This window comes from Pholcus phalangioides, unplaced genomic scaffold (genome assembly GCF_987345545.1).
Source record: "Pholcus phalangioides strain wild (caught in Gottingen) unplaced genomic scaffold, Ppha-v1.0 ptg000041l_1, whole genome shotgun sequence".
Taxonomy (NCBI): Eukaryota; Metazoa; Arthropoda; class Arachnida; order Araneae; family Pholcidae; genus Pholcus; species Pholcus phalangioides.
The window spans coordinates 3,949,380-3,962,259 of NW_028301627.1; the positions used below are offsets into that span (position 1 = coordinate 3,949,380).

Below are 12,880 nucleotides of genomic sequence, written 5' to 3' on the forward strand. Positions count from 1 at the left end.
CATCTTAAATAATAATCTGTACAAAACGGGACATCATCAATTGCCATCAGAAACATTGTCCGAAGTAGGCACAATCACCGATCGTAATTTAAATTCCAAAAAAATTGCTACAAAAAAATCAAACCTGATTTATGTCGGCATTACACTATAAAAATTTTGTGAAAGTGCTTGTATAACACTCGAAAAATACAACGAATAAGCTGTCGCAGAATTGTTCAGCGATTGTTGGAGAACACGTATTGCGAGACTTTGTACGTGAGTCTGGACGTGTTCTGCGACTTGCAACTTTTCATAGATAGAAAGTTGAACAACAAGTCGCAGAACGCGTCCACACTGATGTACAAAATTGAGCGCCACATCATTGGGCAACTTGTATATGCGTGTGTACATACCTTAAGATTTTGTTTTCGGCACTTCGTCAATTGCTGCGCCCTGTCCGTGTTTCCACCAAAATTACTTTTCGTTGGTGGAAACATGTTGAGGGCCCTCTTTCACTTCGTCTAAAATTTTGTTTTGGGCACTGCGACTATATTTATATATACTATATAATACTATATTTATATAGTTTCAATTTACATCGATAAAACAAGGTGTGCAGGAGGCACTCTCGGTGTTCAAGTAGATCCAATCCGAATATGCTGCCGCATTGATGAACACTGTAGGTTTTTCTCCACAAAACTTCCCTACAATATATGAAGCGACACCTACTTGAATGTGCTCCATGGTCTTGGGATGAAATAAAAGTATGGGTCCTCCTGAATCTCCCTGGAAATAAATGGATTCTTTAAAATTTCTTTAAAAACAATAGACAAAGTGAGAACCGAACGACATTTCGGGAACTATTCAAGACATCTGCATAATCATTCTCGCTTACAATAGTTAATTATATAATTAGGATGCGTTCGAAACGAAAATAAAAAAAGTATCATGTAACATCATCAAAGCAACTACTCACATGTCTTGTAATTATCCAACACAAATACTAGAGAATTAGAATGGATTGAGTATGAAAACCATGACAAACGCAGAATGCCGTCCGATCAATTTATAATGTCTTTCTTCACTGCACCCGATGATTAGGTTTCGATCGCTTGTAAAAACTTTCTAGGAGGATGAAATTCTCAACTTGCCTCGCCTTAATTTCACTGCAAATCTTATTTTTCTTTTTCATGCAAATATGTCGCTACAAATACAAATACAACGCCACAACAGGCAAAATGCCCAACGAGATGGCTGAGAAAAAGATGCCCATAAAAATATGGATGTCATATATTTCAAAACTATAGCAGCCCAATTAAAAATGCAATTAACAAAAATTGTAAACAATAAATATTCAAATCCGCGGCAGATCACCCAAGCAACTGTGAAACACAATTTAAAGATCACTTATGTGACGCGCTGTACATTCACAGATCACGCAAGCATACACGCGCACAGCTCTGGCGACTCATTTACAGATCACTCAAATGATCCGCGGCACAGCTCTACATCGCTTAAGTGGCCTAGATTGTATTGTATTGTATTGTATGTAAAAGGGAAGGCCATTTTTATTGCCAATATTATTTCTTCTTGCCTTCATGATTGAATTTTGAGAGTCGCGACATTGGACTTGAAACCAAAAGATCTTCTAGACAAAACGCCCGAAGATAATGTTGAATATCTCGTTGCAAAGAGAAGCGTCAAAGTTTTTATAGATGGGAGCTTGATCTCGGTAAAACGTCATCAGATGACATGTGAGAGGGCAAACAATTACTGTCTTACAACACATCGAAAATTTGTATAGCGTGTGACCTCGGTTTGCTGTGTAGGTATACTAAAGGTATACTAAAATGTAGTAAAATAAAAGCCAATAAAAGAGCATTTCAAAATTTGTGGTTGAAAATTAAACGCAAAAATTTTGGGTTTTTTTCTCAAAATAACGTGATATATGACTAATAAAATTGTTGAGAAACGTCGGAAATTGTCTGAGTGGATAAAGTGACTTGTGAGGATGCCAAAAAATCCGAATTTAATGGATGCTGAATGTCAAAAATGCCTTATCATACGCATCATCAGGAACATCTAAAAGGCTGAGCGCACACCGGTTAGACACAAGACAAGACAGATTTAGACGAACTTAGTCATTTTTGTTCACTTATATGACGCAACGTTTGAATTTATCCGGCTTACCGGAGTGCGTCGTACAAATCAATGCAAACAACGATGAGTAACATTGTTTTGTCTAGTCATTTTTAACCGGTGTGCTTACTCCCAGCCTAGGGTACGCGTATAGTGCACGCACGTTTCCGAACCAGGTAGTGGGCGTGGTATATTCGCGCCGGGAGGTACACATAGTGCAAAGCGGTTTTTCGCTTCTGTACTTTATACTGTACATTTTCTTTTCACTTGTCAAACCGGTGGGAGGGAGAATAGCGACAAAAAAAAATGTTGACGGAAAGAAAAAAAACAGTTTCTATTTAGCTTCTACACTGAAGGGGGGGGGGGGACATTGTATTCCTTTTCATCTTCGAAAACATATTTGGTTTCGTTCCCAGCCACATGTAATGCATCAAAAATTAGTTTCCTCCGCAACTTATTCCCATCAAACCTATTCATAGTTTGAATTTCTCCCACAAATGAAACTACTGTTCAGTTTATTTTGCAATTATTATTTTTGCTAAAACAAGCAATTTGCCAAACGAGGAGGCAGAAAAAATAGGAAAGCAAATTTCCCATGTGTCGACTTTTATGAGCAAAAAGGAGCATGTGGTGATAACCAGGACCCGGATGTTGATGATAATTGCACTTTTATGTTGTTTTTTTTCACGTTAGAGCATCTTTTTTTAGTTTTGGGGAATTTTTTTGGCATTTTCCCGATATCTTTTGACTTTTCAAGTTTTTTGACAATGGAAAAGATTGAGAAAATTTCATGAATACTGATAAAATTGAGCATGATATGCTTAAATTTCTTGGAAAATAAATTAAAAGATGTCTTTTGGCTTCCTAACTATAGGCATGCATACTCAGAATTTCCTCGGGAAGAGGGTTTCATTTTTAGTTTTTTGCTGGAAAAAAAACCCTATTCTCTCTCCTCCAGTAGACCAGCCATCTCTCTCTCTCTTCTTTTCTAACTGCCAACTGCGCTGTGGAACGATTCTCTCAATATTTTCAAATTTGTCAGAGTACCAAGTTTGAGTTTTCAAAAGGAGATACCATTATATTTTTAATCAATAAATCAGTACCTTCTATGGCTCACAATTCACTTCAAATAGGGCGCGGTAGCCCAGGTCGATAAGATACTCAGTACCAAAGGATGTATAGAGATGTCGCGAGTTCGATACCCGATTCGTCCTTGTTAGAAAACTTTCCTGACACAGGGGTACAACAGCAACGGAAGCATGATCACAGGAAAAATTGCTACCTTTGGGGGTTCCCCATCGAGGGGTTAGCTCACCAACCTCTCGATGAGTATACCAAACAAGCTTGCCGTTCGGAGTCGGCAATAAATTGTAGGTCTCGGTCTAAAAAAAAATTAGCCCTCGTGTGCAGAAAATGACCGTGGTGAGACAAAAATGGTCAAATCATCTTGTTCAAATACTAGTTCGACACTCGTGGAGTCTGTAACAGGAAAGAAAAATTCTTCCTTGGGAATTTTCTCTGCTTTCCACAGCCGGTTTGCGCAAAGCGGTGACACGCTATGCAAATGAATAGAGCTTACTACATTCCGATTGGTCCGATTGCCGGAATCGGAAACACTAAGAAATTTTTCCCGTTAGGCCCCTTTCACACGGAGCGGATGCGGGTCCGGAAGAAGTTTTAACAATTGGAATATACTGCGCCTTTCAGACGAGCCGAAAAATCTCCGCACCTAGGAAATGTTTATGCGGGTCCGGACGTCGTCCGCATGTGTCAAAACCTAAGTGCGGGCTCCGCATCCGCACATAGAAGTTTTGACAATAGGTTTATTCGGGGCTATTCAGACGATGCGGATGCGGAGCGAATTCGTCCGCATCTTTGGCTACTTTTTGAAGGTGATTTTTCACGGAATTTTTTTAATTATTTGCCATAAATACCCTTAAAAACACCATATGATGGTCCCTGCTCATTAATATAATGTACCTACATACGTGTATCCCTTCGTTTCCTTCTGAGATTGAGATATAGCAACTTCAACTGCCTTTTGTCCATATTTCACAATTTTATACAATAAAACCTGTCAACAACGGCCACTGACGGGACCAAAATTATAAGCCGTTCTGTTCATTATGAATATTTAATTGACTACATACTTTAATAACTTTCAAATTTAATTTAAAAATAATAATTTTTTTCTTTTTAAATTTTTAAAATTATTTAAAAATATAAATATTTGAAATATTATTTTAAATATTTGTTATTTTTTAAAATTTTTAATCTGTTATTTTTTAAATTTTTAATCTGTTAATTTTTTTAAACTTTAAAAAAAATACTTTTATTAAACAACGTTATCCACGTACGGTGTTCACTCAGGGCCGGATTAAGACTTTTGAAGACCCTAGCGCTTGAATAGTTTTGGTGGTTCCCCTCGAATACCTACAAGTATATTTTACTCAATATTTAGTCTATAAACTTAAAAAAATGAAATTTTATGTTTCAGAAGTGACTAATCTAAGGATGGGATTTCACTCCAAAAGGTTTATGAAAGTTATTTTATAAAACTTGAAAAAAGCAACTAATAAATTGCAAGTGCAACCGATAAATATATTAGTTGCTTTTTTAAAAGAATTATTATAAAATTTTTATAGTGTAATCCATACTTGAGGCCGGGATTATACTATAAGGTTTTGTAAAAGATCTTTTATAAAAGTTGAAAAATTCAACCAATAGGCGCATCGGTTGCATTCAAGCAAATGCAACCGGTGATCTTAATGGTTGAATTTTTCACGTTTTATCAAAGAGCTTTTACAAAACTTTTATAGTGTAATCCCGGCCTAAGACAGAATTGTGATGTGAATATTTCTAAGCACAGACATTTTGAACTTCCCACCCCCCCCCCTTTTTTTTCTACTTGCAAATTCTTTGATATCTCCTGAATTTTTTTTTTTTTTTTTTTTTGGAACATCGAATGTTTTTGGATTGGATTTTTCGAACATTGGATGTGTTTTTGGAATTTTTCTTTCATATTTTTCCGAAAAGACAGATTTTTTTTCAAAATTTTTTGAAAATATTTTAAGATATTTTCTCCCATCGACTACTTGTGAGGATCGGAATGGAGGCATCTTTAGGCTCAATGATAAAAACCACCAAAGAATGCCTCTAGGCTGCCTATGGGCACTGAATCAGGGGTGAAGGAGAAAAATAATTACAAAAATTGCGAAAAAACAGTTTTTATGCACCAATTTCGAACTAAAGATGCGGGCGATTCGTCCGCATCTTTAGTGCTCGTTTGAAAGGGTATGCGGACCCGCGTCCGCATCCGCTCCGTGTGAAAGGGGCCTTAGTCGTTCGAAACCTGAAAACTAAAGCAGTTGAAATTCAGGTTTTCAACCAATCGGAGACGATGCGGGTTTCCAGAATCGGAAACACGGACGCACTATGTACACGCCCTTAGACTGGCATTTTATTTGTCTATCTCGGAGTATTTTTATTACACGTCATGCAATATGCGGTTTAATTGATTGTGAAACAATTTCTATCAGAAATTAAGAAATTATTTCTCCCGTTGATTTTTATGTATTTTTTTCAATAATTCTGAAATTATTTTGTTTAAAACTTTAAAATTATTTCTTTCATTAATAATTAAGCCATTGACGAGAAGGTACAAACCGATATCATCTTGGATTTTTTAAAAGCCTATGATAAATTTCCGCACAACAGACTCCTCCTTAAACTTTCAAATCTTGGTCTTAATGTACAAAATTGCTCAAATGGTTAGAAGCTTTCCTAAAAAATCGTAAACAATTCGTTCATTTTAAAGATCATGATTCACCTTTTGCTACTGTAAATTCAGGTACTCTTCAAGGAGCTGTCCTCTCGCCTTTATTGTTTTTAATATATATAAACGATCTCTCTGAAACTGCACCACTAGATTTTTTGCTGATGATTGTATAATCTACCGCGCAATTAATCACAGATCTGATCAGGAAACTCTCCAACGTAATCTTGTTTCCATCTCCGATTGGTGCTCATCTTGGCATATGCCTATTAACCTATTTAAAACAGTTTTCATGAGAGGCTACTCGTAAAACTCTTTCCCTCGAATCCTCATACTCGATCAATAACGTAACCATACCCCAAGTTTCTCAATTTAAATATCTGGGAGTCATAATCTCGGCTGATCTCTCTCCGTTGAAATAATCATATCGATTATTGCCTACCAGAAATGTCTCAACAAACTATGTTTCCTCTTCGCCGCAATCTCAAACATTCTACGCGCGACGTCCGATTTCTCTGCTACCAAAATTATATTTCTCCCGTTCTTTCTTATGCAGCTGAGGCCTGGGACCGCCACACCTTTAGTAAACATTGACAAACTTGAATCTATCCAAAATAAATCCGCCCGCTTTATTCACGATTGCTGGACATCTTTTAGTTCAGTTTTCGAACTTAAACCCTCCACCCACTCGCTACTAACCGACTTTTCTCCCGCCTAGCCATGCTTTACAAAATTACTCATGGTCATTTAAATTTCGTTACGTCCGGTATTCTCACTAAGCCTTCCTATATTTCCAATTGACTTGACCACCCCAAAAAATTAAAACCTATTTTTGCCTCTACAGATTGTTTTAAATTCAGTTTCTTTCCCAATTCCATAGTTGAATGGAACAAGCTCCCCTCTACTACTGTTAACTCCATCACGATCTCCGATTTCTTGTCAAATGTTTCAAAGCATATGTGTAATCTACAACGTCCTCTTGTATAGGCCTTGGACCAACAATATTGCATAAATGAAATAAAATAAACAAATGAATAATTCTCCGATGAAGACGCCTTTGACGGTGGAAGTTATAAGTGATAAGAAATACGCATGCCATTTTCGATTATAATTTTGCCGGAAATACGGGCACAAAATTTCTAATTCTCGCCAATAGCGCAAATTGTTCGCCAAAAGTTTTGACGAACCATCGCCAAATGCCTCTATGATATGCTTAGTCGAGGGTTTACAACGTTTAGGAGAATACGGGCCACTTCATTAATCTGAAAATGTGCCGCGGGCCACTTAAGACACCTGGAAATGTGTAGAAAGCAATCAAAATGATCTGGAAGTGCTAGATCTAGATTATAAAAGTGCAGGGGCCACGTACCTGAACTATAAATATGCTGCAAGTCACTCAAAATATTTCGAAACGTGGAGCTGCCTTCTTGAGTGATCTGGAAAATACATGTCATTCACCTAAATCACCTGCACTCCACATAGAACAGCGTGCAAATTAAATGAAGTGGAGACGTTCCGCGGGTCGTTCAAATGATTTAGATATGTACTTTTCCGTTCGCTTAAGCTATCTGGAAATGTGCAACGGGTCGATAAAGTGATTTGATAATCATTCGTACGCCACTTGAGTGATTTGGTTATTATTCACACGACTAAAGTGTGGCCAGCGGGCCACGGGTTGAGAACTAAATTAACGGGAGAAAAGCTGATTTTTTTTCCAGTTAGCCCCAGTACCGATACAATAAAGAGGACATTGATTGCGATCATTGGTTTGAATAAAGCTAATTGTGTGCGTGCATATTTCACACATTTTCAGGAAACAAATCATTCGTGTGAATCATTTAATTTCTGAATAACGTTCCACAAGCAATTAGAGCATGATTCCAACAAATGCAACATTTCTGATAATCCCTTTCTCGTAGAAAAGCATTTTTCTATTGACTTGACATTGCATGAATGAGCTCGGAAAAACATCTGTCAAAAATCAAATATTCTTTCCAAAAATTTGAAATAAATGTCGTGGTGATGGAGGACATTTGAGGCTTCTGCTCCACAAAACTAATAATATTTAGAGCATAATTACTCTAGTAAAGAAATCATCATTAAACAGTGGTTTTACGTTGCTTTATCATTAGGAGATGCCACGAGATGAATCTGATGACGTCACTTGAAAAAAACTTTGAAAGTGAAAATTAAAAATCCGGTTTTACGGCCCTTCTGACGAATGACGTCACTTATCTCTTCAATGATTCGTTCCTCGTTCATTCGCTCCTCCCACAACCGATGACGTTGCACGTTTCAAGTCTCTCATTCGTTCGATGATGACGTCATGAAGTCCTTACGCTGAAGCTCAAGACTCAATGCTACCCTTTTGAATCGGGGCACTTCATTGATTTGAAAACGCGTCACGGGACATATAATCAAGTAATCTGTGAAGATGGAATTGTGGTTGAGATATAGGTCACAACGGGTTTTGATGAACGGGGAATTTTCTGATTGAACTGGTGTGAAAAGTGGAGTCACTCAAGAAAGTGTCCTTTAACCCATACTTTTTCACTTTTTATTCATAAACTCTATCAGGGAATCGATGGAGTTATTAGCAAATTTGCAGATGACGTGAAGCTAATGGGGATGCGCGAGAATACAAACGATAGTGAGTTGCTCCAGATACTCTTAAACAGGATTGCAGCATGGGAAAGTGAATGGAGCATGACGGTTATCGTTGAGAAGTGCATTATTGCTCATTTTGGTTCGAACAACCCACGTTACACTTACGAGTTGAATGGTGTCGCTATCCCGGATGCAACTAGAATCACCGATCTGGGCATTGTTATTGACGAGCGGCTTCGCATTGTTCAGCGGTGGTCAAAAAATCGAATAGACTGCTCTGTTTTATTCTCATAAAAGTATTTCACGTTCTTCTAAGCCAGTGTTCCCAACCTTTTTTTTCGCTCACGAATCCTCTTTTGAGCCCCGCCTCCCTCTTTATACATCATAATTTCTATGGCGGAATCCCGTAGGCATTTAAATTTATTTTTAAAAAATGTTCATGTTTTTTTCCTTCAAATTCACTGTTTTTTAAATATTTTTCTCGAGCGGTCAAAGAGCCTCTGGATAATGCACACGTAGCCGAATGGCTCCGCGGAGCAACGGTTGAGAAATGCTGTTCTAAAGTGCTCCTTCCACTTTTCCTGGGCTTAGTTCGTCCGGCAATGGAGTATGCCGTATGGTTTTGCAGACAATACCTACAGAGGGACATAGACCTGGTTGAGGGGTTGCACAGAAGAGAGCAACGCGTGCTCTTGTTGACATACAAAGCTTGAGCTATGAAGAAAGACTCGATTTCTTGAATATGGTTTCATTGGAAGAACGCAGGTGTCGCACTCTGGTCCATTTCTCGAATTTAGCAGGAAAAAAATATTTTCTCAGAAACTGACGCATATTTTTAAAACATCTTTTTGATTCACGTCAAAAATATGCATCCACACATGCTGAGAAGTACAAACAAATAAAGAAAGAAACATTTGATAACTTTAAAATTGTTTTAAACTCAAGTACGCGTTTTCATTTTTTTTTTTTTTTTTTTTTGCATTTCTCTGCATTTTAAAGCTAAAAAACGATATCAGTTTGTAGAAATGGATTGTGAAGGAGAGACGTTAGCCGTTGTACGCATTTCTACTGCTTGTGCGTAAGTGTAAATAGATGTTTTCTGCGAAATAAATCTGTGACGTCCTGCAAATAGTTTACATCCTCCGATTATTTCAAGCTTGTGAGAAATTATTTGGAGCAATATAAATACACAAAAACATCCTAAGCTCTCCACATAATCCCATTTCCTTTCAAATTGATTTTCTTGCCCCTCACAAGCAGAGAGATTGCAAGCAAACTGACTACTTTACCGCACACCAACTCCGGTCATAGATCTCCATATGGCAATTTCCAAGTAGTGGAGCTAGGTGGGAAACAAGGGCGGCTCGTAAGGGAGGCGCGACGGCGCGAGCCCCCCTTGAAAATTTCGTCATTTACTTAATATAATTCATATGGATTTGGTACTATTGATGGTACTTGAATTTCTTTTTTTTTTTTCAAATGAATTTGTTAAATTAGAAAAGAAATATCTTCAAAAACCACTGATAAACGAAAGTGTCCCGTAAAGTATGGGTCATGTGGTCAAGGTTAGGCGGAGATTTCCATGGAAAGATACATGTTCTTCTTTCCGCTTTAGGCGCTTTCCGTCGTGAGGCCAAACGAGATAACCTTATTACTGAAAAACAAGGGAGGAGGAAGAAAGGGGATAGTGTTAATACAAGTTATTACGCTCGTTTTTGGCCGCGCAAAATTACGCGCCTCGGATGTTGATGCTGCCATCTGTCAGCTATCTTTTAAATTTGTTGTATCTTTCGCATTTTTTGAAATTAGAATTATTAGAATATATTTATATAGGTGGCAGCACTGAAAAATCATACAAAACAATTGATACGCACTCGTTCTGTTAGGTGCACATACTTACGCTTCCGGCACTACTCACTAGGTAATAAATTGCCCACAGTGATAGACTTGAGTTGTGTTCGGTTTGAAATTAAGAAAGCACATGTGCTGGTGGGAACTTCATCACACATTAGTTTTTCTACGGATCTGTTTTTGAGTAAAAAGAAAGCGTTCTACTTACTGTTTCTTTCCCTCACAAAATTTTCTCTCCGACATCGCTAAAGAAGTTTTACTTAAAAAAAAATTCGTACTTCTTTGAACCATAAATTTTCTGACGTTAATAATCTGTTTTTTGTTGTTGTTTTTTCCCTGTGCATTCTAATGAACTTGCTAAGATAATCTAACAACACCTCTCATAAGGTGGTACTATGACTCAGCCTACCCCAATTTCTTTTTTCTAATAATATATGTTCCAATCTACCTTCTTTTCGCAAGTTGTTATTTGTATGAAAACGTTTTTTTATCGTATTGCCCGAACGTTTTGCGGCGTCTATGATATTAGTAGTAAGCAGATTTGTGCATCTTGTTGCTGTAGTCTACTCACATGGCAAGCACCATAGTTCGGGATTCCTCCGGCGCAAATTTTTTTCACTCTATTCATGAGCCCTTTTTCCGAATCATTGCAACGTTCGGGCATAATCACTGGAAGATGAACATACCGCAAAATGTCTTCTCCTGCTGAAGCTGAAAAAAAATATTGATAAAATAAATGTCTGACAACTTGGTAATAAAAAGATTAAACTCAAAGCTACACAAAAGAGAAAGTGTGTTCAATCATCGATTACAAAAAGAAATCAAAAAACGAAAGTATCTTGATAAATTTCAGCCAAAATTTATTCATATGAATTTCAATGAATGTATTTATCTAATTAATCTATGAATCTCATTAATTTATGAATCTCATAAATCTATGAATGTCATTAATCCATATTTGGATACATTATGAATACATCTGAAACTACGATTATTAGAAAAAAAGGGATTTACCATTTGGGAATCGTTTACCCCAACCAACCTCAGTGAGCCATGTTCCGAGCTCTGGCGTAAAGGTTTTTGTCGGTATCTTGACCGTTGTGACAGAGATTCCACGGGACCGATAGTATTCAAAGTCGACGGGTGTGTCAAGCTCGATCAGTGCGAGGTCGTTATCATTTGTTGCCTCACTGTAATCCGGATGAACAACGTATTTAGCGGGACAACTTGTTAGCCTCTTGATTTCGTCCTGCCTATTTACTTCGCCGATGGTCAAAATGAAATTTTCTTGTCCTCTGGAGCTGGCATTTTGTTTGAATGAAATTGTACAATTAGATCATATATACTGACACAGATACAGCATTTTATATAAGAATTCAACACACTGATGGGTACGCAGCGTCTGACGTTTGCAGTCTCATTGAGATCATCCAGACGAGCGTCTTGAATACAGAGTCATTGTATAATTTCAAGTCTGGTTGTACAGTATTGTGCAATTTCTTATAATGGGAAGTAATTTTGAAAATTTGTTGTATGCAATTTCTTTCTTTCTTTTTTAATTTTTATACATTTTCAATGAGCTATTGTTGATGAGATCATGATGACATTCAGAGTGCCATCATGCTACATGGGTCAAAATGTTCGTCCCGATGATCGAATCTGAAACTGCAGAAATCCGACGCTGAGGACGTTCCGTAAATAAAGTCACGCAATGTTCATTATAAGCTGCACGCTTGCATGATCGCGCTCTCAAAATGACCATATGAAATAAGGGTTTGCCATGGTTAACTGCCCAGAAAAGGTTTAAAAATGGTTCGAAACTCGGATTAAAAAATGCCGGTGGCTGATTTTCATAATCTGTTTAAGAAAATGAATGTGCCGCAGAAAATTATTTTTTGGAGGCTACGGTCCCAAGGGGTCGTCCTCAAAAAATTATGAAAAACATTAATGCATTCATCTCACCCAGAATCACATAAGAACAAAGAAATTAGTGGTGGAAGGCAAATCCGCAAAAAATTATTAAAAATGATAAGAGTCGGCTACTCATCGTCTCTCGCGCTTTCTGGCAATATCTAAACATTTCCACTTTCTTTCCCTCCTCCCTTCAGCTTCTCGTTATTTCTCTTTGATTCCTCTTTATTTTTCGGTACTGTACCTGCTTATGTATTGTTTGAACGGCGTTACTCTGGGTAATACTTGAGATCGTAATTTCCAGTATTTTTCTCAATTGGATACAGTTAGTATGAAAATCATAATTTTTTTTATTAGGAACCCATAAACCAGGGGTCTTCGTACTTTCAGACAATGCGGGCCAAACTAAAACTTTCCACGCTGCCCGCGGGCCACCAAGTCATACCATGATGTTCTCGTTCATTAAACATATTTCTTTAAATTATCGAACACTTTTATTTACTCTGAAATTATTTCTTTCACCAATTCTGCAATTATTTCTATCAGCAGTTCTGAAATGATTTCTTATAGTAATTCTGTAACTTCTTTTTCATTAATTAAAAATTTTCATCAATTATG

General features: G+C 37.3%; 1 protein-coding gene across 1 annotated transcript; it reads right to left on the reverse strand.

The window, feature by feature from the left end:
- Window positions 1–529: 529 nt before the first annotated feature.
- Window positions 530–11,810, reverse strand: LOC149065089 (serine protease 44-like). The gene is made up of 4 exons (XM_089254263.1): window positions 11,803–11,810; window positions 11,366–11,652; window positions 10,923–11,062; window positions 530–765 (listed from the first exon to the last, which is right to left on the reverse strand). Exons 1-4 carry the CDS (start codon window positions 11,808–11,810, stop codon window positions 568–570), a joined length of 633 nt encoding a protein of 210 aa, XP_089110389.1. The 3' UTR covers window positions 530–567.
- Window positions 11,811–12,880: the final 1,070 nt, after the last annotated feature.

Excerpts from the sequence above, each read along its gene's own strand:
- LOC149065089 (XM_089254263.1), bottom strand. Across the intron at positions 11,063-11,365 it reads GGGTAAACGATTCCCAAATG|CTTCAGCAGGAGAAGACATT; the intron begins GTAAATCCCTTT and ends ATTTTTTTTCAG. Across the intron at positions 766-10,922 it reads CGAACTATGGTGCTTGCCAT|GGAGATTCAGGAGGACCCAT; the intron begins GTGAGTAGACTA and ends ATTTATTTCCAG.